The sequence below is a fragment of the Notolabrus celidotus genome, chromosome 9, assembly GCF_009762535.1.
Source record: "Notolabrus celidotus isolate fNotCel1 chromosome 9, fNotCel1.pri, whole genome shotgun sequence".
NCBI classification, from domain to species: Eukaryota; Metazoa; Chordata; class Actinopteri; order Labriformes; family Labridae; genus Notolabrus; species Notolabrus celidotus.
Window position 1 is genome coordinate 7,100,359 of NC_048280.1, and position 27,289 is coordinate 7,127,647.

At 37.3% G+C, this 27,289-nt stretch overlaps 1 protein-coding gene across 1 annotated transcript; it reads left to right on the top strand.

The window, feature by feature from the left end:
• The first annotated feature begins 989 nt into the window (after window positions 1–989).
• nipsnap1 (nipsnap homolog 1 (C. elegans)) lies at window positions 990–26,828 on the top strand. Its single transcript, XM_034692900.1, has 10 exons — window positions 990–1,245; window positions 12,045–12,172; window positions 14,300–14,345; window positions 15,484–15,578; window positions 15,928–15,998; window positions 17,982–18,122; window positions 21,363–21,394; window positions 21,525–21,619; window positions 24,695–24,778; window positions 26,136–26,828. Exons 1-10 carry the CDS (start codon window positions 1,169–1,171, stop codon window positions 26,198–26,200), a joined length of 834 nt encoding a protein of 277 aa, XP_034548791.1. The 5' UTR covers window positions 990–1,168; the 3' UTR covers window positions 26,201–26,828.
• Window positions 26,829–27,289: the final 461 nt, after the last annotated feature.

Consider the following 27,289-nt stretch of genomic DNA (forward strand, 5'->3'; position numbering starts at 1 on the left):
AAAAAAATTATACTAGTTTTTAAGGCACTGCATGGCCTTGCACCAGACTACATATCAGAGATGCTTATTAGTGTATAAACCAGGAAGGCCTCTCAGATCCTCCTGCTCCTCTCTTTTAGCTGTTCCTAAGAGCAGAACAAAAACATTTGGTGACGCTGCTTTCAGCCACTACGCTCCCAAGCTATGGAACAGCCTGCCGGAGGATATGAGAGGAGCTGACAGAGATATTGAGACTATTAAACTTGAACTAAACACATATTTATTCAGTCTGGCTTTTATGTAGGGTTTAACAATTTTATTACTTACCCTTTACTGTAATATTGATTTAAATGTTGCTTTTTTATTTTAGTAATTTTAACTGTTGTCTTATTCTAATTTTTTTTTTTATTCATTCATTTATTTTATTTATCTACTCAGTTTTATTGATATTTTAAGCCTAAATTTTGTTACCCTAATTAAATCTATTTATTTTGAATATTTGTATTCTTAATTTTGATGGTTTAACTTATTTTAATTACACACATTTTATTGTTGGTGTGCATTAGTATCCATTTTATTTTATGTTATTTTAATTATTATTATTATTATTATTATTATCCCCATAAATGTCTTGCCATTGTTTTATTTCTGCTTCTTTCTTGTTTTTCAATCGCTGTAAAGCACTTTGGGTTGCATTTGATTTGTATGAAAGTTGCTATATAAATAAAGCTTGATTGATTGATTGATTGATTGATTGATTGATATAAATAAAGTATTATTCACATTCATATTCATATTCATATTCATATTGTTATTATTATTATTATTATTATTATTATTATTATTATTATTATTATTATTATTATTATTATTATAGGTATAAGATTATAAATTAATAACTAAAACAGCTGTTATCATTGAGTTGTATTCATAGACTGTAAATAAAAGGTTGTATTAAAAATCCTTTCAGTGTTCAGCAGCAACATCTCAAAGTTACGTCTTGTCATTGAACGTCACACTCCCTGCGTGCTGCGTCACAGAGTCGCGTGCTGTTTAAACCTCCAGCGGGCTAACTACTCAGCAAGTTTGACAGGATTACCGTCAAATAACACCAGATAGGAGGTAAACATTAACCAGGACGGTGTGTTTGCTCTCAGGAGAAGTTCCTTTTTTTACTTTACAGGGTAACATGGCGACCAACAGCTCTGTGTGGTGTAAAGGACACATATTGTGGAAGTATTCTGTGAATCTGCATCAAGCTACCAGGTAAAAGTTCTGTTTTCGTGAAGGAAATGTTAACTCGAAGGATTATGTTATGAAAGATTACCTGAAGGGGAATATGTGACTTAATGTACTTTGTCAGCAGATAAACTTCACTTACTGCAAACTGGAGCATTATGTGATAGATTTTTTCTAAATGAACCCATATGTCATTTATTCCCCTCACTTAAACCTAACAAAATACAACCTGAACTTTATTTATTTTATGTAACAAACAAAGGTCAGCATGGCAGCTCTCCAACCCAGCTTTAATCATTTGCTGTGCTCCTGAACTTTGTACTGTAAAGCCACACTGAATAAATCTCCCACTTGTAAACTACTTATCTATACTTACTTACAAACTCTGGGGCTTGGCTGCATTTAAAAGCAAAATTTTATGAAAATAACAGCTACAATTCTCCACAGTTAGCTCCAAAACGACATGAAAATGTAGTGTGAATTTTTAAAAGTCACTTTTTTTTCTCCCTTTTTAACTTAAATCTAAATGTTAAATTTTAAATCTAAATGTTAAATGTTAAATATAAATGTTAAAAGTCAAATCTAAATGTTAGATATAAATATAAAACTTGACGTTAAATCTAAATGCTAAATGTTAAATCTAAATGTTAAATATAAATATAAATGTTGAATGTTAAATCTAAGTGTTAAATGTTAAATCTAAATGTTAAATGTTAAATCTTAATGTTAAATGTTACATATAAATGTTAAATATAAATATAAATGTTGATTGTTCAATCTTAATGTTAAATGTTAAATATAAATGTTAAATATAAATGTAGATGTTGATTGTTAAATATAAATGTTAAATCTAAATGTTAAATGTTAAATCTAAATGTTAAATGTTAAATCTAAATGTTAAATGTTAAATATAAATGTTAAATCTAAATGTTAAATATAAATCTAAATGTTAAATTTCAAATCTAAATGTTAAATCTAAGTCTAAATGTTAAATGTTAAATCTAAATGTTAAATCTAAATATAAATGTTAAATGTTAAATCTTAATGTTAAATGTTAAATCTAAATGTTAAATATAAATATAAATGTTGATTGTTAAATCTAAATGTTAAATGTTGCTCTGCGATCCTACATTTTTAGCTAATATGCAAATTCACACTGCTGCCTAGCGGAAATACCAAAATCTAAAGCTTTTTAAAGCGATACGGACTTGACAGTGCTGTCAGGAGTCAGCAGACTATGGCTGTGATATTTGTATCGCTCATAGACTGTATAAAATATGGACGTAGTATCCGTGACGTCACCCATCTGTTTCTGAAGCGCTGTTTTGAGGCCAATCGGCGGCGGCGGCAGCCATATTGAGTGATGTAAAGAAGTGGGCTTTGAGCCTCCTAGCCAACAACTACAGTGTTCCTGCCTGTCAATCAAGTCAGCTTTGCTTCTCATTTTTAGACTTGTAATCTAAATATCTTCGAAATTGCTGCATGAGAAAAAATTCACCCCTGTACAGTGTGTGCCGATCAAGAAATGAGCTATCCAGACTACCCTCGTCTTTTGTACCAGGCTGTAAAAACATGTATCTATGAGACGCCGTTAGTAACAAAATAAAAGCTTCATAAAGTGATACAGATATCCTAATCATGGTTGGTCAGTACTGACTCCTACGGGTTACTAGCCCGACTGTCCACTGTAAAAATATTTTAAAGGCAGATTTGGAGGCTATCAAGGGATTTCACAACGCTCAGAGGCAGAACTGACCCAGTCTATGGTATGACACGCTTTATGAAGCTTTTATTTTGGTTTTTGCACTAGGCGACAGTGTGAATTTGCATATTAGCTAAATATTTAGGATCCCAGTGCAACATTAAACATTTATATTTAACATTAATTAATAATTAACATTAGATTTATATTTAAAATGTAACATTTATATTTATATTTAACATTATATTTAACATTTAGATGTATATTAACATTTAGATTTAACATTTAACATTTATATTTATATTTAACATTATATTTAACATTTATATTTATATTAACATTTAGATTTAACATTTAACATTTATATTTAACATTTAACATTTGGATTAAACATTTAACATTTAGATTAAATATTTAACATTAAGATTCAACATTTAGTTTTATATTTAACATTTATATTCATATTTAAAATGTATATTTAACTTTTAACATTTAGATTTAGATTAACATTTAGATTAAACATTTAACATGTAGATTTAACATTTAACATTTAAATTTAAACATTTAACATGTAGATTTAACATTTAACATTTAGATTTATAGTTAACATTTAGATTTGACTTTTAACATTTATATTTATTTTAATATTTATATTTTACATTTAACATTTAGATTTAACATTTAACATTTAGATTAAACATTTAACATGTAGATTTAACATTTAGATTTATATTTAACATTTAGATTTAAATGTACCATTTAGATTAAACATTTAACACTTAGATATAATATTTAGTTGTATATTGAACATTTAGATTTGACTTTTAACATTTATATTTATATTAACATTTAGATTTTACATTTAACATTACATTTATATTTAACATATATATTTATATTAACATTTATATTTAACATGTAACATTTAGATTTAACATTAAACATTTAGATTAAACATTTAACATTTAGATTAAATATTTAACATTTAGATTTAACATTTAGTTTTATATTTAACATTTATATTCATATTTAAAATTTATATTTAACTTTTAACATTTTGATTTATGTTTAACATTTAGATTAAACATTTAACATGTATATTTATATTTAGCATTTGGATTTAACACTTATTGTAACTTAATATATTTTTTATATCAAAATTAAATGTGATGATCACAAATATTCCTCTAAATGTGATAAAAAAAAAGTTAATTTTAGAAATTAACATTAAGTTTTTATGACGTTCGGAGCTAAATGTGGAGAATTGTAGCTGTTATTTTCAACTTTACAAACGTCGCTCCATAATGTTCCCACTTAAATGACTGATCATTTTCAGAGGGTGCCATGGGAATTTCTTATAATTATAGCCGTCTGCTTATTGAAAGAGGCGGCCTAATAACCTTGGAAGTTTTTGGATATCCAAATAATGAGTTACAGCTTTACTCAGAGTGTTTGTGATTAACAAACAGCCTCTCAAGGGCTACAAATGTGCAATATATCCCATAATCCATGAGTGATGTGACTATTCTCATTGGGCTGTTCTTGGTTTAACATTTCACATCCTGAGGAGGAAATAAAAAAACAGAGACAGAGGTTATTTTTGACTTTCAAGCAGCTTTGAAACGCTCTCAGAATTATGGCAGAATGGTGCGTTTATAAATAGCATTGGGAGTCATTTAAATGTCCTTGGATTCAGGAGTGTGGGGAGTTTAACTCTAGCTAATGAGTTGGGCATTTTCTGTGTTGATGATTTCCAATTTCTATCAATCCTTGAAGTTTTTATTTACAAGTCTTATCTGAAGACACTTTGCAAAAAGAAGCAGTTTTTTTTGGAACTTGCATGTACAGAGCCTGGGTCTGTTGAACGTGGCAGTACTGTTATTAAATTGGGGTGTTCTGCTGGTGGATATGATGGACAGTGGGAGCTGGCATGGAAGGGGGTTGATCTGGGACACCAGAGTTAACTGTTAAGCCTCTCTGTGGTGTTTAGGGCTGAACTAAAGGAGACATCAATGAAGGGAGGAGCCCACTTGATAACCCCAGTGATGTGCTGGCTCTCACTGCCCATCTGTCCTTCTATCTCAGGCTTTGGGGGAAATCAGGAGTGATGGGGTAGGCTACTAAATTGATTAGTAAAGGGCAGTAAAGTACCTTTTTTTTTTTTTAACTCAAAGTAGACACTTTACATAAGGAGCAAGTCTAGACCGTACTCTTTGTTGAAGGATACACAGAGTCCCTCTATGAGAAAACAACTAGCGATGATTCACAAGGAAAAAGTTCCTTTTTAACCTTGAGAAGAACCAGACTGAAGTTGGACAGAGGGATGGAGGGAGATCTAGAAAGAGAGAGCTGGATAAACACAGCCAAGACCACCATTGAAGACGGACCAGACACGGATCTGGTGGAAGTTGGAAGCACAACTGATCTTGTGTAAAAAACGAAATCAACCCTTCATCAATTCATCTCAGAACTTCTTCCCAAGGATTAAGACTCACACATTGAATCTTTTCTGTGTGGAGTCGCAGCCTGAAGCTTGACAGGGTGCCCGACAGCTCAACAACATACAATTGTAAAATCTGACATTAAGTTGAAAAATATCTAACTTAAAAAAAGACATTGAACAAACTTATTAGAAATATAAAATATGTTAGAATATAAGATCAAGAAAGAGGGAAAGTAGAATGATTAAAATATTTCATTAAAACTCTTTAAAGAAATTCAAAAAGAACTTTGTTGAATTATTCACAGAGACCCTCCATGAGAAAAACACCTAGCAATGTTTCTCAACTTATTTTATTTATACAACACCTGTCATACATTCAAGCACACATCCCAAAGTGCTTCACAAATAACATAGAGACAGAATCAACAGCAAGAGATGAAATGATACAAGATAGAGGAATGTGATATGAAATACTTTAAAAATAAAAATAAGATAAAATCAGTTTAAACAAAACAAATTAGGTGCAGATTTTGCCTGATGGCTGAATTGCGCGCCCATAAAGTGGTTGGCCCGGGTTCGATTCAAGACTGCCGCCCTTTCCCGCATGTCATACCCCCACTCGCTCCCTGTTTCCAACACTATTGACTGTCCTCCCCACTCTAATAAAGGTGCAAAAAGCCCCAAAAATATATATGTAAATAAATAAATAAAATAAAAGTTAAAAAATAAAATCGATCAATCAAATAAAATCCAATAAATACAAGAAAAATAAGATCAATCAATTAAATAAAGTCCAATAAATACTAGAAACATTTAATAAAGTAAAATCAATCAATGAAATACATAAGAATCAATCAATTAAATAAATACAATCCAATAAATACCAGAAAAATAAAAGAAAATAAAATCAATCAATTAATTAAATAAAATCCAATAAATACCAGAACAATTAAAAAAATAAAATCAATCAATTAAATCAGGGTTCCCACGCGTCCTGGAAAACCTGGAAAACAGTTGACCAGTTTTCCAGTACTGGAAAATGGGAGAAAAAGTAAAATGTCCTGGAAAATCACATTTAGTCCTGGAAAATTATTCCAACATGGCTGCGTTTGACCTGACCCTATTAACAAAACACATCCCCGTTCATTGAAAGTTGAGTGCACGCTGTGCTGGAAAAGACAGTGACGCTGCACAACTTTTTTCACTTCTTTTCTCCTTCGCTTCATAATCATGCATTCACAGATTATGGTACATTTGGCTCAATTACCGTACTCTAGCTCAGTTGTTCTCAAAGTGGGGTCCTGGGACTCCTGGGGGTCTGCGAACCATAGCCTGGGGGGTCCGCGAAATAATTTGAATACATTTCTAGTAAATCATAAAATTGTGCTGTCATTACAAAACAGCATACACCATTGTTATGATGCCATTTGGTGGCACGAAGGGATATGTGAGTCTTGTTACTGTTCATTTTCTGAAAGTGTTTAAGATCAATTACTTGAAAAGTATAAATGATGTCATGTTGAGTCCACAAGGAATGAAATTACCCTCGGTTTTAAAGTATACAAGTCGTATTTATATGATTCAAATTGAAGTGTTATCTGTTTATCACTATGGTACAGGTCTGAAGTGTGATTAGGGTTAGGGTTAGGGTTGTGATTAGGGTTGTGATTAGGGTTAGGGTTGGGGTTAGGGTTAGGGTTGTGATTAGGGTTAGGGTTGTGATTAGGGTTGTGATTAGGGTTGGGGTTAGGGTTAGGGTTGGGGTTAGGGTTAGGGTTGTGATTAGGGTTAGGGTTGTGATTAGGGATAGGGTTAGGGTTGTGATTAGGGTTAGGGTTAGGGTTGTGTTTAGGGTTAGGGTTGTGATTAGGGTTAGGGTTGTGATTAGGGTTAGGGTTGTGATTAGGGTTGGGGTTAGGGTTAGGGTTGTGATTAGGGTTAGGGTTGTGATTAGGGTTAGGGTTGTGATTAGGGTTAGGGTTATGATTAGGGTTAGGGTTTTGATAAGGGTTAGGGTTGTGATTAGGGTTAGGGTTATGATTAGGGTTAGGGTTGTGATTAGGGTTAGGGTTGTGATTAGGGTTGGGGTTAGGGTTAGGGTTAGGGTTTGTGATTAGGGTTGTGATTAGGGTTAGGGTTGTGATTAGGGTTAGGGTTATGATTAGGGTTAGGGTTTTGATAAGGGTTAGGGTTGTGATTAGGGTTAGGGTTAGGGTTGTGATTAGGGTTGGGGTTGTGATTAGGGTTGTGATTAGGGTTAGGGTTAGGGTTGTGATGAGGGTTGTGATTAGGGTTAGGGTTGTGATTAGGGTTAGGGTTATGATTAGGGTTAGGGTTGTGATTAGGGTTAGGGTTGTGATTAGGGTTAGGGTTGTGTTTAGGGTTAGGGTTGTGATTAGGGTTAGGGTTGGGGTTAGGATTAGGGTTAGGGTTGTGATTAGGGTTAGGGTTGTGATTAGGGTTAGGGTTGTGATTAGGGTTAGGGTTAGGGTTAGGGTTGTGATTAGGGTTAGGGTTGTGATTAGGGTTAGGGTTGTGTTTAGGGTTAGGGTTGTGATTAGGGTTAGGGTTGTGATTAGGGTTAGGGTTGTGATTAGGGTTGGGGTTAGGGTTAGGGTTGTGATTAGGGTTAGGGTTGTGATTAGGGTTAGGGTTGTGATTAGGGTTAGGGTTGTGATTAGGGTTAGGGTTATGATTAGGGTTAGGGTTTTGATAAGGGTTAGGGTTGTGATTAGGGTTAGGGTTGTGATTAGGGTTAGGGTTATGATTAGGGTTAGGGTTTTGATAAGGGTTAGGGTTGTGGTTAGGGTTAGGGTTGTGATTAGGGTTGGGGTTGTGATTAGGGTTGTGATTAGGGTTAGGGTTAGGGTTGTGATTAGGGTTGTGATTAGGGTTAGGGTTGTGATTAGGGTTAGGGTTATGATTAGGGTTAGGGTTGTGATTAGGGTTAGGGTTGTGATTAGGGTTAGGGTTGTGTTTAGGGTTAGGGTTGTGATTAGGGTTAGGGTTTGGGTTAGGATTAGGGTTAGGGTTGTGATTAGGGTTAGGGTTAGGGTTGTGATTAGGGTTAGGGTTGTGATTAGGGTTAGGGTTAGGGTTAGGGTTAGGGGTTAGGGTTAGGGGTTAGGGTTAGGGTTTTGATTAGGGTTAGGGTTAGGGGTAGGATTAGGGTTAGGGTTAGGGTTGTGATTAGGGTTAGGGTTAGGGTTGTGATTAGGGTTAGGGTTAGGGTTAGGGTTGTGATTAGGGTTAGGGTTAGGATTAGGGTTGGGGTTAGGGTTGTGATTAGGGTTAGGATTAGGGTTAGGGTTGTGATTAGGGTTAGGGTAAGGGTTGTGATAAGGGTTAGGGTTGGGGTTAGGGTTAGGGGTTAGGGTTAGGGGTTAGGGTTAGGGGTTAGGGTTAGGGTTGTGATTAGGGTTAGGGTTAGGGTTAGGGTTAGGATTAGGGTTAGGGTTAGGGTTGTGATTAGGGTTAGGGTTAGGGTTGTGATTAGGGTTAGGGTTAGGGTTAGGGTTGTGATTAGGGTTAGGGTTAGGGTTAGGATTAGGGTTAGGGTTAGGGTTGTGATTAGGGTTAGGATTAGGGTTAGGGTTAGGGTTAGGGTTAGGATTAGGGTTAGGGTTGTGATTAGGGTTAGGATTAGGGTGAGGGTTGTGATTAGGGTTAGGGTTAGGGTTGTGATTAGGGTTAGGATTAGGGTTAGGGTTGTGATTAGGGTTAGGATTAGGGTTAGGGTTAGGATTAGGGTTAGGGTTGTTAAGATTAGGGTTAGGGTTAGAACCAGAACTAAACTGAAGCATACAGAAACAGAACCAAACTCATGCAAACAGAACCAGAATCGAACTCAACCAGAACCGAACCAGAACCGAACCAGAACCGAACCAGAACCGAACCGAACCAGAACCGAACCGAATCAGAACCGTACCAGAACCGTACCAGAACCGTACCAGAACAGAACCAGAACTAACCTGACTTGAACCAGAACCGAACCAGAACCGTACCAGAACTGAACCAGAACCGAAACGGAACCGAACCGAACCAGAACCATACCAGAAACGAAACCAAACCGAACCAGAACCGAACCAGAACCGAACCAGAACTGAACCAGAACTGAACCAGAACCGAAACGGAACCGAACCAGAACCATACCAGAAATGAACCCAAACCGAACCAGAACCGAACCAGAACCGAACCAGAACCGAAACAGAACCGAAACAGAACCGAACCAGAACCGTACCAGAACCGAACCAGAACAGAACTGAACCAGAACCGAACCAGAACCGAACCAGAACCAGAACCGAACTCAAGCAAACTGAACTAAAACCAGAACCAAACTCAAGCAAACAGAACCAGAACCAACTCAGGTAAACAGAAACAGAACCAACTCAAACAAACATATTCAGAACCAAACTCGAGCAAACAGAACCAGAACCAGAACCAAACTCAAGCAAACATTATTAATGTCCTCTGGTTGGCATTGAGAAAAATCAGATGCCTCAGCTTGGATGGGCTGATCCGATTTCCCCTCTCAGTGAGTATTTGCCCTGTCTTTAAGAAGACTCTGTCTGAAGGAACAGATGAAGCCAGGATACACAGCCTCCCCTCCATCACCTGTATCCTATATCCTCACATATGATTGGCCCCATGGCCGCCATGCTGACCAATCAAAACAAAGTTCAGCTGTGAGCAGAGCTGGGGCTGAGCACTGTGAGAGCTAAGCAGAGAAAGGAAAAAACTGGGAGCCGGCTCTCTCTTGATGTGAGCCGGCTCTTCTGATTCACTTTAAAGCATCGGCTCTCAGAGCCGCAGCTTTTGATCATGACACATCACTTATGTGCTTAATCTGTGTCACAATTATGAGGGGGCCATGGACAATTTTCTCACCTGTAAGGGGTCCCTGGCTCCAAAAAGTTTCAGAACCCCTGCTCGAGCTAGTAGGAGTGCAAACTCCCGATAATGAAAACAAACGGAACAAAAAGAGCGACACAGCTGCACAGAAACTCCACGTTGTAGACATCGCTGATCATAATAGACATCGCCATGCAGGAAGACAGTTTACATTTTTTTAAATCTCTGAGAGATCTTTTCAGAGTTTAACTCAAATAAAAAATGTGACATTTGCTTTGTTTTATATCGACCACTTAGCAGGATGAATATCATGATTCAGTAGGTATATTTTGAGTCTGAGTTGAGTTCCCGAGTCCTTTGTTGACTCTTTTGTTTTTTTCTTAGCTCATTTTATATTTTTTGAGAAAAGAGAAAGCTGAGATGTTGCCCATCATTGTTACTTGGTTGCACTAATAAAGTGAAGTGCTGTACATCTGTGGTTGCATTATTCTATTATCAATTTGCCATCATTTTTAAGTATGTAAGAGATGATTTCATTGATAGCCATAGACTACATGTCTTTCAATGTAGACTTCCACTGAGAGGAACATATTAGACTATTTAAGAACTAAATTAGGAACTAAATTTAGACTGTCATACCAGCTTGGTCATCAATGAAAATGTCCTGGAAAATGATCTCTGGAAAAGAGTGGGAACCCTGTAAATAAATAAAAATCAATCAATTAAATAAATACAATCCAATAAATACCAGAACAAATAAATTAAATGAAATCAATCCATTAAATAAATAAAATAAAATAAATACCAGAGAAATAAAATACATTATATCAATAAATAAAATAAATTAAAATAAATACCAGAAAAAAAATACATTATATCAATAAATAAAATAAAATAAAATAAAATAAATACCAGAAGAAAAATTTTTTTTTTTTTTAAAAAGCAGGGGCGCTGGTGGCCTAGCAGTCTAAGCGCCCCACATACAGAGGTTATAGTTCTCATTGCAGAGGTCGCCGGTTAGACTCCCGGCCGTAACCTTTTCCTGCATGTCTTCCCCCACTCTCTACTCCCCACATTTCCTGTCTCTCTCTAGCTGTCCGATCAATAAAGGCAAAAAAAGCCCAAATATATAAAAAAAGAGGATAGAATATAAATAAAACAAATACATAATGAGGCTAAAACAATGGTCATAAAAGTAATTAAATTAACAATGCAGTCCAGGGCTAAAAAGGGAATCACTCCAAGTGAATAGGCAGAAACCTCGAGGAGAACCAGACTGATGTTGAACAGCCATCTGCTGCAGCTGAGATGGGCTTGGACAGAGGGATAGAGGGAGCTCTAGAAAGAGAGACCACAACAACAACAACAACATCAACACCAGATTAAACAGACCTATAGCTACAATGCTAATAATGAAGGTTAGAGTTAAAGGTTGAATGATGGACTGATAGTAATAATGAATAAAATCAATAACCGAACACACTCTGACCTCTCTCTCTGACACTTATTTGTGATCAAACACTGATTGGCGCCTCGTTGATTGTGACAGTAGCTCCTAAAGTGAGTGATATTCCTCTTTTATCCACTTCAGAGTAAGTGACAAGAAGTTTCTCGCTGAAGACGCAAGTTGTGGCGTTCAGCCCACTCCCTCATACAGTATGCATGTTTTTCCACATCAAAGCATATTAGCATGACTATCTTTTTAACCCATATGTCACGCATATCTCCATGCCTCTTTCAAGTTTGTCTTTCCAGCAGGGATAACTTTTCTGTCTCATGTTGTTGCTCAGAGCCTTTGTTAAACTTTCTTTTTTATCTTTTTTCGTGTAGGAGGTTTTCAGAGAGTGCCGACAAAGGCTGGTTGCGTTCCTTATTTGTGCACAAAGTGGATGCCAGGAAAGATGCCCACTCCAACCTGCTGTCAAAGAAGGAGACCAGCAACCTCTATAAAATCCAATGTAGGGAGACCATCTCTTACTTACTGTACTTGTGAAGGGGTTTCAGAGGACAGCATGCAGTTTCATTATGTTCCCATCAGAGCTCAACACATAAACACATACCGCTCATTTTCATTTGAAGCTGCGGCTCATAAGCAACCAAATCTGTCAGCACTAAACCCATCTCCCCCCGCTACTGCCACCTTGTGTCGGCCATCTGTGAATTTGTCCTGTATTTCTCCACTTACTGTTATGAAAATTGTATGCCCCTAGTTTAATGATTGATGTTCACTGTCTGATGCAGATGTGTACAACACTGTTAAATGTTGTCCTGTTGTACCTGCATGTGTCTTCTTTAACATTTCCTTATTGCTGCTTCCTGATTGTCTTGCTCCATGTATTTTATGTCCATGGCCACTTTCTCAAATACTGTCATGTCATCTCCTTATGTAGCTTTTAGTCATTTTAATCGTATGGTGTTATTTGTACTCTAATGTGTTTTCATTTCTTTTCTTCTTTTCTTTGTTGTTTGTGTTTTGGTTTCTCCCCTCCCTATTTTAATTTAATTTAACTTAATTTAATTATATTTAATTTTTTTTAATTTTATTTAAATTAACTCTGGTCCTCAGCACATCGTTTGTGTTTTAGTTTCTCCTCTCCCTATTTTAATTTAATTTAACTTAATTTAATTTAACTGTATTTTATTCTTTTTCATTATATTTAATTGTATTTAATTTAACTCAGGTTCTCCGCACACCATTTGTGGTTTGCATTACGTCAACTCATGTCTCACTCAGCGGTAAGAAAACACCAAAACATTATCATAGTGAAAGTTGAAAACACAAACAAACATGAAATGTACGCGCAGGAGGCGGGCAGAACGGCAGGGCGGGATTTGATTGGTTTCATAGTTTGGCTCCTGATGGCAGGGATTGGTTGGTGTTTTCCCAGGTTTACTCCAGTTGTTGCCATCTGGACATAAAGATAATTTTAACCAGTATAACAAAATGAATATCTAAATCTGACTACCAACCCCAGCTTTAATTTAATTGATTTGATTTATTTTAATTTAATTTAATTTAATTTAATTTAATTTATTTTATTTTATTTTATTTTATTTTATTTTATTTTATTTTAATTTAATTTAATTTAATTTAATTTAATTTAGTTTAGTTTAATTTGATTTACTTTAAATCAATTTAATTGAATTTAGTTTAATTTGATTTAGTTTAATTTAATTTAATTTAATTTAGTTTAATTTGATTTAGTTTAATTTAATTGAATTTAGTTTAATTTGATTTAGTTTAATTTAATTTAATTTAGTTTTATGTAAATTAATTTAATTTAGTTTTATTTAATTTAGTTTAGTTTAATTTAATTTAATTTAATTTAGTTTTATGTAATTTAATTGAAGTGCATTTAGTTTTATTTAATTTAATTATATTTAATTTGATTTCTGATTTAATCTTGATCTTTTTAGGGAGCCTTTTTAACATCTGCCAAGGGACTACAGATGTAAACTCGCCTTTTGGCTAACTCTGGCCTATTTACAAAAATGTTAATTAATATGCATAGTCCTTTTAAATGAAAATAATTCATACAAATAAATAAAGGTTTTATTGAAATGGATTCTGGTTTGAGTTTCCTCAGTCGGAGGAAACCACTAAATGAATCATGTTGATCAAATTTGATCCGCTATGGTCACAGTGACCTCCAGAGGAAACTGAAAGAAACATAAGAGACAAGCGATGTTACAAGTTGTTTGTTATTCATTCATGTGCAGCCACAAGTTATCTTCTGCTGTGTGTCTGACGTATCAAAGCTGTAAAGTTTGTAAGTGACATCAATACTCTACTGTCTGCTTCTCTCTTTGTGAAAACTTTCTGTGTCTGTCTCTTGTAGAGAAATCTATCATTTTCCCTGAGCTTTGATCTTTTTCTTTCTTTCTTTTTTTTTAATGTGGGGTGGCGTACATCTCACCATGTGGGGATTTCAATTTGAACACTCTTTCAGCCATGGCCTACAACCCATTGAAAGCAAATCTGTGTTTTGTGTATAGAAGTCTTTGTTGAATCGGAGTGTGAAATTACTTTGTTGAAGAATTTGATTGATGCTTGAACACCCATAACTTACTTTTTTTTTTTTCAGTTCACAACGTCAAACCAGAGTGCCTTGAAGCCTACAACAGTTTAGAGTGAGTATACTCACTGCCTTTAATCATCTGATGTTTCTGAAATCTTATTTCCAATAACACAAGACAACTTCGGTGACTTTTAAGCTTTGCGTCAATGAGGATACAACTTCCTCAGTTTACAAAATTGAAATTATTCCATGCTTTTCCTCCAGGATCATAAGATTAATTTAGTGTTACATTAAGGCCATATAATTAATATACCCAGATGTATGAACACTGCTGGATAATTGTGGACTCAATGCTCTCTGAGTTCCCTCTAGTTGGTCATTGTAGTGAATCAATTAATCAATCAATCTGTATTTGTATAGAGCCAAATCACATCAAACGTTATCTCAAGACGCTTTTACAAACAGAGCAGGTCTAGACTGTACTCTCTGTTAAATTATTAACTAAGACCCAACATCAAGACAGGGTTAGACTCAGTCTTATCTCATCTTTTTTGCACCTCCCACTATTCAGCAAGTTAAGCAACGAGGACAAACTTCCTTTAACAGGCAGAAACCTCAAGCAGAGCCAGACTCGACCAAGTTGGGGTTGGAAAGAGGGATGGGATAGAGGAGATTAAGAGAGAGAGAGATGGAGAGATGATAGTGGTGAGACAGTGGTGAGTGACTGAGAGGAACCTACAAGACAAGGGAGCTCAGGGACTCCAGAAAGGTCTATGGTTAGTAACTTTAATGGGACAGGAAGAGGCAGAGAGAGGGAAGAGACAGGATCCCAGTGTGTCTGTTCCCCCTGTCAGTCTAAGCCTATAGCTGCAGAACTAAGAGCTGGTCCAAGCCTGAGCCAGCCCTAACTATAAGCTATATCACAAAGGAAAGTTTTAAGCCTGGTAGAGAGGGTGTCTCCCTCCCGGAACCTGACTGGTAGATTATTCCAAAGGAGACCGAGTTGGGGTTGGAAAGAGGTCTAGGGGAGAATAGGAGAGAGAGAGCAATGATAGTTATGAGACAAATAGTAGTAGTAGTAGCTGTTACCACTGGAGTCCAGCAACTCAGTATCAGCTGGAGTCTGGGGCGACCACAGCAGGAGGACGTCTACAGCAGCTCAGAGGAACCTATGAGACAAGGGAGCGCAGGGCCTCAGTAGTAGTGAAGTGACAGTTTATTATAATTAACTGCAAGTTTTCTGAATTTAGGGCTGAGGTGCAAAACAGGCTCCATCAGGACGAGGACTACCCCTGTGAGGTGGTTGGAAGCTGGAACACCTGGTATGGGGAGCAGGACCAAGCAGGTAAGGATGCAACAATAAACAGAACACATGATAAGAAGTGTTCTCTGTTTGCAAAGAGGACTGGATCCATTTTTCTGTCTCAAGGCTTCATGAGCGACACCACTTCATTTAAGTGGCAGTAAAATGTTTGGCAGAGCATCACAGAAAAATGTACAGACACTATTTGATGACTCACCGCCAACACTTCTACTTGTACATCTGATCCTTTCCCGTGTATCATATACATTATGAGCGCTTAGAAAGAGCCAAAAGTGATAACATAGGATGAAGGTACTGTATGTCTTGGTTATGTGGGTGGCTTTAGTCCATACACAGAGCTAGAGTGACATCTGCTGGTGTGTTTTTGCAGTGCATCTGTGGCGCTACAGAGGAGGTTACCCAGCCTTGACTGAATGCCTGACAAAGCTGAACAATAACAAGGTGAGCAGTGAAGAGCCCTGTCATTTTTATCCATTACTCTTTTACAAAGGAAAGGAAAATAAGTGCACAAGCCACAGAATTCCAAGATGCACCAAAGAAAGCTGAGATTTAAAATTCAACCTCCAACCCTAATTCCAAAAAAGTTAATACGCTGGGTAGATGTTGATAAAACAGAATGTCATGATTTGCAAATAATTTAAACCCTGTATTTAACTGAAAACAGTGAAAAGACATCATATTAAAGCTGGGGTTGGTAATCAGATTTAGATACACTTTTTGTTATACTGGTTAAAATGATCTTTATGTCCTGATGGCAATCAATACATAATGTGTTCTTAAAAAAGAAGGAAGAAAAGCTGCTATCTACAGCCGGAGTAAACCTGGGAAAACACCAACCAATCAGCCTTTTTTGGGTGCCAAAATTTTAAACCATTCAAATCCTGTCTTGCCGTTCTGCCCGCCTCCTGCGCGTACATTTCCCCGGCGTGCACTCCCCGTCTCCTGCCTCTGCTTCCCCTGCCTCTATTCACTGCCCCTCTCGCTCGACCTCGGGACTGTCCTCTCTGACCCGATGAGGTGCTTTGCTCAGGACTGTAGTCCGGATCAGAGTCTAAAAAGCTCTCACCACGGGGGCTCTGACAAGCAGAAGAATGAATGACATTTACTAAGTCCTATAGAAATGTATTGTATTGTGGCGTCCGCCCGGACACTGTAGGGATGACGAGCCGATTCGTGAACACGTTTAGTTTTAATAACCGGTCACTGTCGGCCGTGAGCACTCCAACCAACAAAGCAACAATCAATGTTTGACTGAAGGAAGAACTTCTCCTCTTGTCTCTCCTCTCTCCTGCTCACACACTCTACACCTCTCCTGATGCCTTCACTAACCGTCAACACTGTAGGAATTAAGAACATCTACACTGAACACGTTTAACAAACAGTAGAGTTGTTACAGTATTATATGTGTTATAACTTTTTTCCTGATATCGTGTCACCAGTACAACTGGATAATGCTAGAATGACAGTTGTAAGTACTAACAGCAGCCATGTTTGTTTGTGTTTTGAATCAGTTTTGAATCAGTCACCATCATATGGTCGCAAGTCAGCGGCGCTCGTGCATGTGAGCGGGGGGGGGGGGGGCGTCGTTTTGGAGGAGCTCTGAGGGAGGAGGGGAGGGGTTAGACGGAGTCCTGAGGAAATGCTACATTCAAATTCATGCTAGTTTTCCAAGACTACCAACCCCAGCTTTAAATGTTGAATTTTTGCCATAATCAATCTTAAATGGACTCGGGCCAGAGAAGTGGATCATGCTGAGATATGGTTTCCTCTTTGCATGGTTCAGTTTTAACTTGCATTTGTGGATGTGGCAACAAACTGTGTTCATGGACAGTGGTTTTTGGAATGATTTTGAGCCCATGCAGTGACAACCACTACAGAGTCATGTCTGTTTTCAATGCAGAACCACCTGTGGGCACCAAGATCACAGTCTTCTAGTATCAGTTTTGGGCTTTGTCCCATTTGTACACAGATTTCTCCAGACTCTCTGAATCTTTTAAGGATCTTTTGCTCTGTTAGACTCATCAGCCTCTCTAGAGTGCCCTTTTAATACCCATTCATGTTACTAACCTGTTGCAAATTAACCTGATTAGATGTTAGAGATGTTCCACCAGGTGTTTATTATAGCATTACATAACTTTGTCAGTGTTTAGTTCTCTCTGTACCTACTGTTTTGAGATGTTTTGCTGGCATCAAATTTAAATGGAGAATGCATTTTTCACAAAACATAAAAGATTTTCATTTATAACATTTAATATGTTGTCTTTGCACACTTTTCAATTAAAAATAGGGTTTAAATGATTTGCAAAAAATTAGAATTGGGGTTATGCGGTGTAACATGTTAACAAATTCTAACAGTAATTTTTTTTTTTTTACTATTCTGTTAACATGTTTCTTTGATATTTTTTCCCTCACGTCTCTTTTTAGGAGTATTTGGAGTTTCGAAAAGAGCGGGCAAAAATGTTGATTTCAAGGCGAAACCAGCTCCTCCTGGAGTTCAGTTTCTGGAATGAACCCTTTCCAAGACCAGGACCCAGCATCTATGAAATGCGTACCTATAACCTCAAGGTATCAGAAGAACTGCACATTACACATCAACACCTACTAACTTACCTTCATTTGAATTTTACTCCTTAGATTGAATGTAAGTTCCAAATGAGAATAAATCAGTGATGGCCCTTTAATAAGATGACCCTTTTATGAATTAAAACCAATTTATTTTATGAGATCAAGACAACAAAACGTTTAATCCTGCTGATCGATTTAAACATTCATTATTTCATGGGATCTAATGGAGCGAAGTTTCCCCTGTGGGAATCAAATGTTTGAAAACACCAGCTGAGAAAACCCTTGTGTTACTGCCAGAGACCTGCTAGAGGATCTGATGATGACAGAACTGACTTTCAGAAAAAAAATCACACAAGTAAGGACTTCATGGCCAGAAACCACGTCACACTACATTCTTGAACAGAAGCACATAAAAAGTCAAGTTAAGGAGGGGGGTGCTCTGAAACTGGCAAACCTAACCTTGTGTGACAAAAAAAGGTTCTTTGAAATACAAGGCTGCTTTTGAAGAGGAGAGTGATGCCCTCAGTGTGTCAATTACATTTCTTGGATTTTATTTCCACTGAGAATGTTTGGTTGTGTAAAAAGAAAGAAAGAAAGAAAGCTGTGACAGCACAAAAACAAATTTGCTAAGCTGAGCTGGAAGCTTTGGCCCATGAGGAATAGGCTGAACGAGGCGTGTAAGGCTTGTTAGAGGATACTGGAATTGTTAATTGGAAGATTGACGAAACAAAATATTGTATATGTTGAAAAAAAGGTGAGTTGGCCTTTTTGGATACAAGTTCATCCAACTTTTCTTGACTGTTAAAGGACAACCCGAACACACCTCAGTTTCTATGACTGTGTATGTGTGACTCCCTCCAGCCAAAAACACAGACACAAGGCGTTCCTTTTCTTTTACGGGCATTGATTTTGCACACCGGTGCCTTTTAAGCATGCCGTGAGAACTGTGACAAAAAATCATAATGTCAGCTTGATAAAGCTTTAACACAAATCACATAAACACATAACACACTTAGCAATCAAATAAATGTATGCTGTTTAACTTATAAAAAGGCAAGGCAAGGCAAGGCAGCTTTATTTGTATAGCGCATTTCATACACGAGGGCAACTCAATGTGCTTTACATTAAAACATTAAAAGCATTGGAGACATTCAGACAAGCATAAAATAACACAATTAAAATGACAAATATGATAAAACAGAAAAGAAAAGAAAATTAGAAATATATTAAAAATTACATTAAAATTTTAATTTAAAGTGGGTTAAAATAATCTAAGATAATAACATCACAGAAAGTAATTCGGCCATACAAACAAACTTAAACACATATCTCATTGGCCACATGAACTGAAAGGGAAAACCAAGTTACAAAGTGCTTCACATGGGCAGCAAAATAAAACAGGCAGTTAATAAAAAGATAGATAGATAGATCTTTATTTGTCCTTAATAAGGAGATTTGTTGCCCCTGTCTGTACAGGAATACATGTATGAACACAATAACCATAAACATCCACCCAGCCTCACAGCAATGGTGCCCCGCATCCCACAAATATACACACCAGACACATATGCACACACTGGGCACATATAAAACACACCGAACACATATGAACACACCGGACACATATATGCACACCGGACACATATAAACACACCGGACACATTACAGTGGCATTCTGTTTAGCAGTGCTATGGCCGATGGGACGAAGCTTCTGCCAAACCGGGCTCGCCTACAGTAAGGGGATCTGTATCTGCGACCGGAGGGGAGTAGTGTGAAGACCGAGTAGAGGGGGTGTTGGGGGTCCAGTGTTATAGTGCGTGCTCTGCGCATGATGGCTCTGTTGTTGAGGTCAGACAGGTTGGGTGTGGGGAGGCGGATGATTTTGGTGGCAGTGTTTGTGGTGCGTATGAGTTTGTTTTTGTTGGAGACAGTTAGCATGTTGTAGTAGCAGGGAGAACAGTAGAGGAGAATGGGTTGGATGATGCTTTGGTACAGTAACAGTAGAAATAAAAACACACAAGTCAAGATAAAGAAATAAAACATATTTGATTCCCCTAAAAGAACTCTAAAAGAATACAGTTATTTAAAAATATATTTCTTTAGAAGGTTAAAATAAAATAAAATAAGATAAAATTCAGATCAAATCTGTGAAGGCTCTGCGATAAAAGTATGTTTTAAGAAGGGATTTAAAAGAGTTCACTGATGTTCTGGAAGCTTCCCTCTGCTATGAATTATTTCACACTTTAAAAAATTCTTAATAACTTACATAATAAACAGCTAAATATTTGAACCCTAGTTTTTAACTTAAATTATGATACGAATTGAAATGAATTAAATAATAAACCTACAATATGATACATTTAAATTGAATCATACTTATGTTTTCTTAAAGCTATTTCAGTCAGACAACTCACGTTCACTTAAGATAAAGTTTATTGCAGCATACAGTATTGTGTTTGGCGTATGGGCTCCGAACCTCATTACTCAGCATACATTATTTAAATGCATACATTTAGGAGCAATGAGATAGGACTAACCCCCCTCGGAGCCCGCAGGTGGATGCCGGGGAGGAGGTGGGTACAAAGTTTGCACACAGCACTGAGCAGGACAGCAGGAGCACTTGCAAAGCAGAGGCAGAGACAGAGACCGGGAGACATGCAGCTTAAATAGACCGCCAAATGAGGATGTTGAGATCAGCTGATAGGGAGGATGATGACATGTCAGTATGACTGAGCGCAGCTCGAGTTGTCTGCCTGAACTAGCTTGCAGGCGGCGCTCCATTAAATAGCTTGCGTGTCATTGGTGTTGAGAAGCATTCAAAATGTTAAATGTTTTTATACTTCTGCCTTTTGACTTCCAAGAGTGAGACAAACATCATATCTTCCTTCATCAGCTGGGAATATTTCAGCCTTCAGATCAGCTACTAATAAAGAGTATTTTGTTCCTCCTTGATTGACGTATTTGCGAGTGATTACATAAATACACCAGTGAGCTGTCCGCCACAGGACCCAATGAGTTGCACAAAACATACAATGAGAAAGTCTGCAGACAGCTAACACTGAAATTCTTCCTTATATTTGATTGATCTGTTTAATTAAACAAACTCTGAAAGTGCTGTTGAACTGGTTTGTCTGCAGCATTTTTGTCTGATTGTTGTTGTATGTGTACACAGAAAAGGACTGGCGTGCGTGTGAAGGTGCAGTTTGAATTAAGCCTCATTAATCCCTCTGTGTTTTTCAGCCAGGAACTATGATTGAATGGGGAAACCACTGGTAAGGCTTCACAATCTTAATTTGCATAAATGAAAGCCTTGTCACTTCCTTTAACTTTTTAAAGCATCAGCACAAATGTATGTTTTATAGTTGATCAGTAGAAACATGAACATAACTTGTCTTCCAACAGGGCGAGGGCTATCAAATACAGACAGAAGAATAATGAAGCGGTGGGAGGGTTCTTCTCACAGATTGGCGACCTCTATGTTGTTCATCATTTGTGGGGTGAGTGTGTTAACGATGATTTTCTGTCAATCACACACTTAAAGTGTCTCTCTAAAGCAGGGGTTCCCAAAGTGTGGGTCGGGACAAGGGACACTAATGGGGGGTCCTGCGATGTCATCCAGAATATTGTTGTTTGTTTGTGGGTTAGGGTTATTTAACAGTTAATTTACAGAAGCATCAGTAGCAGCAGGTTAATTCATGACAGCACAGGAAACACAGACACATGTGAATTAAGGTAGGCTAATTTTCTGCAGACCAGATAAATTAAGTATGAAGCCTTTATTTTGGGGGTCAAGGGCTGAAACGTTTGGGAACCCCTGCTCTAAAGGATGTAATTCAATGTAATGCGGTGTTAAATATAACATGTTTGGAGCTTTTATCATCAGGGTGAGATGGTGAAGCATGTTTTTAATGAATGAGGGGGTTTATGCTGTACAGATTACAAAGGACAATCAGTATTTTGTGATATCTGAATAAAGCTGGATTGACTCATTTTGTCAAAGAATTAACAAGGAAAAACCTGAGATTATATACATTAGTATAACCGTTGTTTTAACAACATTTATTGATCTTATTTATTTATTGTATTTATCTGATATTTTTAACTTTAACTGATTTTTCATTTAGCTTTCTCCTCTTACTTATTTAATTAATTTTACTGTATTGGTTTTATTTCATTTTTAAGTATTTTATTTATGATCATGTCTCTTATTATTTTACTATTTCTGTTGTTTTCTGTGGATATCAACTGATGCTACAGGAGCAGCAGAATAACTTGCTGCATGCATGAATGACCTGATCAGTTTATCTGAACAGCGGTAATGTTTGTTGCATGACTATCAAAAAACTAGATTAGTCACAGAGGGGAATACACGGATCTTTCTGACGCGCTGACTCCAAGGGAGGAAACATGAAGCCATTACTGCAATTTGAGTGTTTTATTTAAAGGCCCTGTGAGGAGTTTTTAAGTGGCTGAGAAACAGACTGAAAATGATACTGATGCCTCTTTATGACCTTCAATAGCAAACAAGTCCATCAGCAGCAACACTGACACCTTCTCTGTTGTCATTTTTAATGCATGAAACCACCCTGAGGGGGTAGGTGTCAGACCAGATGATGGACATCTCGCTTCAGAAACAGCCTTTATTTGACTGTTTTCATGGAAAATAATCACACTGCCTGATGAAGTTGACTGTTGAAGACAACAGGATGAGGCTTTTGTTGAAAACACTACTTTTGCATGTATAGGACAAGAGATAAGAGGTATCACTTTGTCCACAGGGGGGCGCCAGAATTGATACAAAACAAAAGTTCCTCACAGCAGCTTTAACCTACTCGATAAACATAAATTCAAACATATATTTCATGAAGGTAGGCTTGCAGAATTCGACTATGTGGTGGTAAGAAGCTTCAGCGGTCAACAGAAATATCAGCACCCTGCCTCCTCTCTCCCTGCACCAGGCAAAACAGATTCACAGGCAGTGCAGGTGCTATTCATTAGGCAATCAGTGACACACACACACACACACCCACACAGACCCACACAGACACACCCACCCACACAGACACACCCACACTCCAAGTGAAAAGTGGGAAACCTATCCCTGCCTCTACAATGTTCATTAACCAACATTCGAAGACCCGTGAAAGCATCCACGTTCGCTTGCTAGTTCGAATCTTCTGTGTCTGCCTGGTTTGATAATAAGCCATGCTAGCAGACCGTTCTCCTTGAAGAACATTCTTCAAGTTATTACAGGGAATATTTTAAAGGTGACATATCCCGCTTTTTTCATCAATATATATTGGTCTAAGAGGTCCCCAAAACATGTCTTTAAAGTTTATGCTCAAAAAAACACTTTGAAATCAGATTTTGGTCTGCCTGAAAATCCCTCTTCTTCAGTCCTCCTCAGAACACTCTGTTTTCTCTCTGGCCACACCCCCTCAGGAAGTGGATGTGCCTCGGCTCTCCAGCACGTTGATCTAATGTTTACATGTTGGCTGAATATACACGGCTGCTCAGAGATCACATTACTTCATCTGATCCAGAATCTGATCCTGACGGAGAGGCGCCTGTAGCAGGACCTTCCTGAAGGATTGGTCATAGATTTAGTGTTTCTTGTTGTTTTATTTATCAGTATGTCGACGTGTGTCTTGGTACACAGCTACGAACATATAGCTATGTGGCTATGCTAACTAGCGCTAGCACTTATCCATGATAAATAAAAATCATCCACTAGATCTTCAAATCTGCAGACATGGGGAGTAAAAACGACCTCTACCAGAAAGGCAGTAGGACCTTTCTGAAGGATTAGTTACATATTTAGTGTTTCTTGTGTGTCTTGGTACACAGCTACAGCTATGAAGATGTAGCTATGTGGCTATGCTAATTAGCGCTAGCACTTATCCATGACAAATAAAAATCATCCACTAGATCTTCAAATCTGCAGACGTGGGGAGTAAAACCGACCTCTGCCAGAAAGGCAGCGGGACCTTTTCTGAAGGATTGGTCACAGATTCTGTGTTTCTTGTTGTTTTATTTGTCAGTATGTCGACGTGTGTCTTGGTACACAGCTACAGCTACGCTATGTAGCTATGCTAACTAGCGCTAGCACTTATCAATGATAAATACAAATCATCCACTAGATCTTCAAATCTGCAGACGTGGGGAGTAAAACTGACCTTTGTGTTTATTAAGACAGCCTACAACAGCATGCCTCCCTCCTAAGCTCCTTGTTAGCACACATTTGTGCAGGGAATGAAAAACGGAGGGGGGATTCAGTATTATTTTATACAGTCTATGGGTTGAACAAGCTCCGAGCTCTGACTCCATGACAGACCGGATATTGTTGTTACGTAACAAAAACACGGAAGTCTGAAACGGCTCGTTTCAGACACATTTACAGAAAGGTGGAGAAATCAAAACAGGGACAGAATGGATTTTTTTCATTCTCGGGGGGTTTGTAGACATGCCAGGGAAACATAATTCAGGTAGAGAACCATTAAAAAGTCGATTTTGCATGATATGTCACCTTTAAGATGAAGAACTGACATATGGTTTGTTTGTTTGTGTTACAGCCTATGAAAGCCTCCAGTCCCGGGATGAGACCAGGAACTCTGCCTGGATGAAGCAGGGGTGGGATGCAAATGTGTATTATACAGGTAGGTGAAACACATCAGCACCTTTTGTATATCATCCCAAGAAAGCATGAAGCTTTAACAAAGGGTGAGGTGTACAATGTGACATTACAAGCCAATAAAATGCAGAACAGTACATTTCAGGGTCATACCTCTAAATGACTGTCTTGTGTCTTTTACTAAGTAGATATAATGATTGATCTTTAACTTTGTTTGTCATATACTTTTTTATTCTTTTTATTTAACATTCATTTAACCAGATAGAAACTCATTGAGATCAAGACCTCTTTCACAAGGGTGACCTGGCCAAGAGCTCAGCAGCACACGTCATAATAAATAACAAACGGTATAGAGCAGATTTACAGACAATAAGTAAAACACAATCAATGATTTGAAAGTGCAACTAATTCGCAAATAAAGTACAAATGAAGATCACAACATTTTTTTAGATGTACATCTCAATATAGAGATGAGATGGCAGGATGGAGCTATGGCAGCGTACAAATGCAACAAGCTCTCAGCTGCATGAAAACATGGAAGTTGGGGCCCCAGTTTGGCTTTGCGGTTAAAGCCTGCACCTTGTGTACAGAGGCTATAGTCCTACAGTTGCAGATTCGACTTCCGGCCTTGAACCTTTGCTGCATATCCTCCCTACCGTCTACTTCCCACATTTCCTATTTCTCTTCAGTTGCCCTATCTAATAATGACGCCCCAGAAGATAACTTAAAAAAAAAAAAACATCACGTTTACCAGACTATAATCCCACATTGAGTGCATTTAATTGACAGATGAGAGCACAGGAAGAGCTCAGTGCAGATCCCCCGTCAGGGACTGTTAGTAAGAGAGCTCACAGGTGGATGTTAAGGAAAGGGAGAAGCACACACTAGAGATATCAAAAGCAGAAAGTGAGCATGTAAGCCAGGAGCTATTAGAGGTGTGAAAAAATGTGGATATATGAAGATTGAGAAGATTTTCAAATTAAATGTCTCTCATTTTTATACTTCAATTTTATTGTATTTTACAGAAGATTTTAAATGTAGTTCTCTATACTTTGGAAGTTTTCCTCAATTTACATTAAGAACATTTATTGTCCAACACAAAGTATCACAAACATTAAATCCTACAACACCATAACCACTGTATTTTGATATGTATTACAGCATGAGTTAGCATACAAGGGAGTGAGCATATCTAGGCTCACATAGACTCAGCTTCATTGATAGCACAGTCATTTTCAGTGTTAGTTCTGTCTGAGCTCATAGAGACAGATCCATGGCTAGAAAGGTTTTTGCAAACTGAATAACTTCATTCTACTTTACAGGTTTTAATCTTTCTGAATTGAAGAAAAACCTTTGACGTGTTTCTGTCTTTCTCTCCTCAGTGCCTTTGATCCGAAGCATGGAGTCTAGAATAATGATTCCCACCAAGAGTTCCCCTTTACAATGAGAAGATGACTGAAACAAGTTCTCAACTGACTCTGGACTGAAGCTATTTACCTAAAGAAGCATCCATACTTTTTAAACTGCTTGATAATCAATGTTTTGTCCATGCATGTAAGCTAAAACATTTCCAAACCTGCAGCAGCCAGCCATTATTAGAAAAAGGGTGCGGTGTTTGTGTGAATGTATTTGTGAAAGTCCCAGAAGCCCCTGTGTTTCAAACAGTTTAGGTCAAATGTGGAAAAAGGAATGGTGATAATGCACAATGAAATGCTAAATTATACGCATTACATTATTAGAGACAGGTGTGGTATTTTTCTGTTGTTTTTGTTTTTTTATCATGAATAAGGGTAACGATCCGTGTATTTGAATTCACTCTGAAAGAATAGTCTCCACCCAGGCTTTTATGATTACACTTGTATGACTTCATCATGAATCACTGAATGGGTGGCACTAAGTTTCACATCGATCACCATGAATCCTGTGCTTGAGAAAACAGAACATGCCAGACTACCTCACATATTAAAACATTTAATTACTTATAAGATTATGTGAAAGAAGCCTACCCGGAGCAGAAATGTAACTTCTGGTATGAAATGGTCTGTACTTTCAAAATAAATGTTGACTAGCTCAAAGCAGTGTGGGCATTATTTTCTTTATGTGTTATTATGACAAAAATGTTAAAAGAGGGAACTCAAGTTTTAAAATTCTCATCTTCTTTCCAGAAATATAAATATAATTATTATTAAAGCTGAACTATTTACTCACCTCACTACACCACCCGCCCGCTTAACCACCATGGGGTCCAGAGCCTTCAGCCACTCTTCCCCCCCGCCTCTTGAACTCCCTCCCACCAGACATCCGTAACATCAACACTCTTTCCATTTTCAAATCCCATCCCAAACACATCTTTTGAACTGATATATTCCCTTTGATTACACCTCTTCACTGCACTCTGTATTGTGTCCTGTTTATTTTGTTTTTATTTATTATTTACACTGTATCATGCTTTGTCGATTTCATAAGCCTAGTTTCTATATTGTTCTTTTTTAAACTCTGCCCTGTACGGTTACCTTGAGTGCTCAGAAAGGCGCCT

Coding starts and splice junctions, on each gene's coding strand:
- nipsnap1 (XM_034692900.1), top strand. CDS start 1,169: ATGGCGACCAACAGCTCTGTGTGGTGTAAAGGACACATATTGTGGAAG. Junction 15,999..17,981: donor CAAAGCTGAACAATAACAAG/GTGAGCAGTGAA, acceptor GTCTCTTTTTAG/GAGTATTTGGAGTTTCGAAA. Junction 18,123..21,362: donor TGCGTACCTATAACCTCAAG/GTATCAGAAGAA, acceptor TGTGTTTTTCAG/CCAGGAACTATGATTGAATG.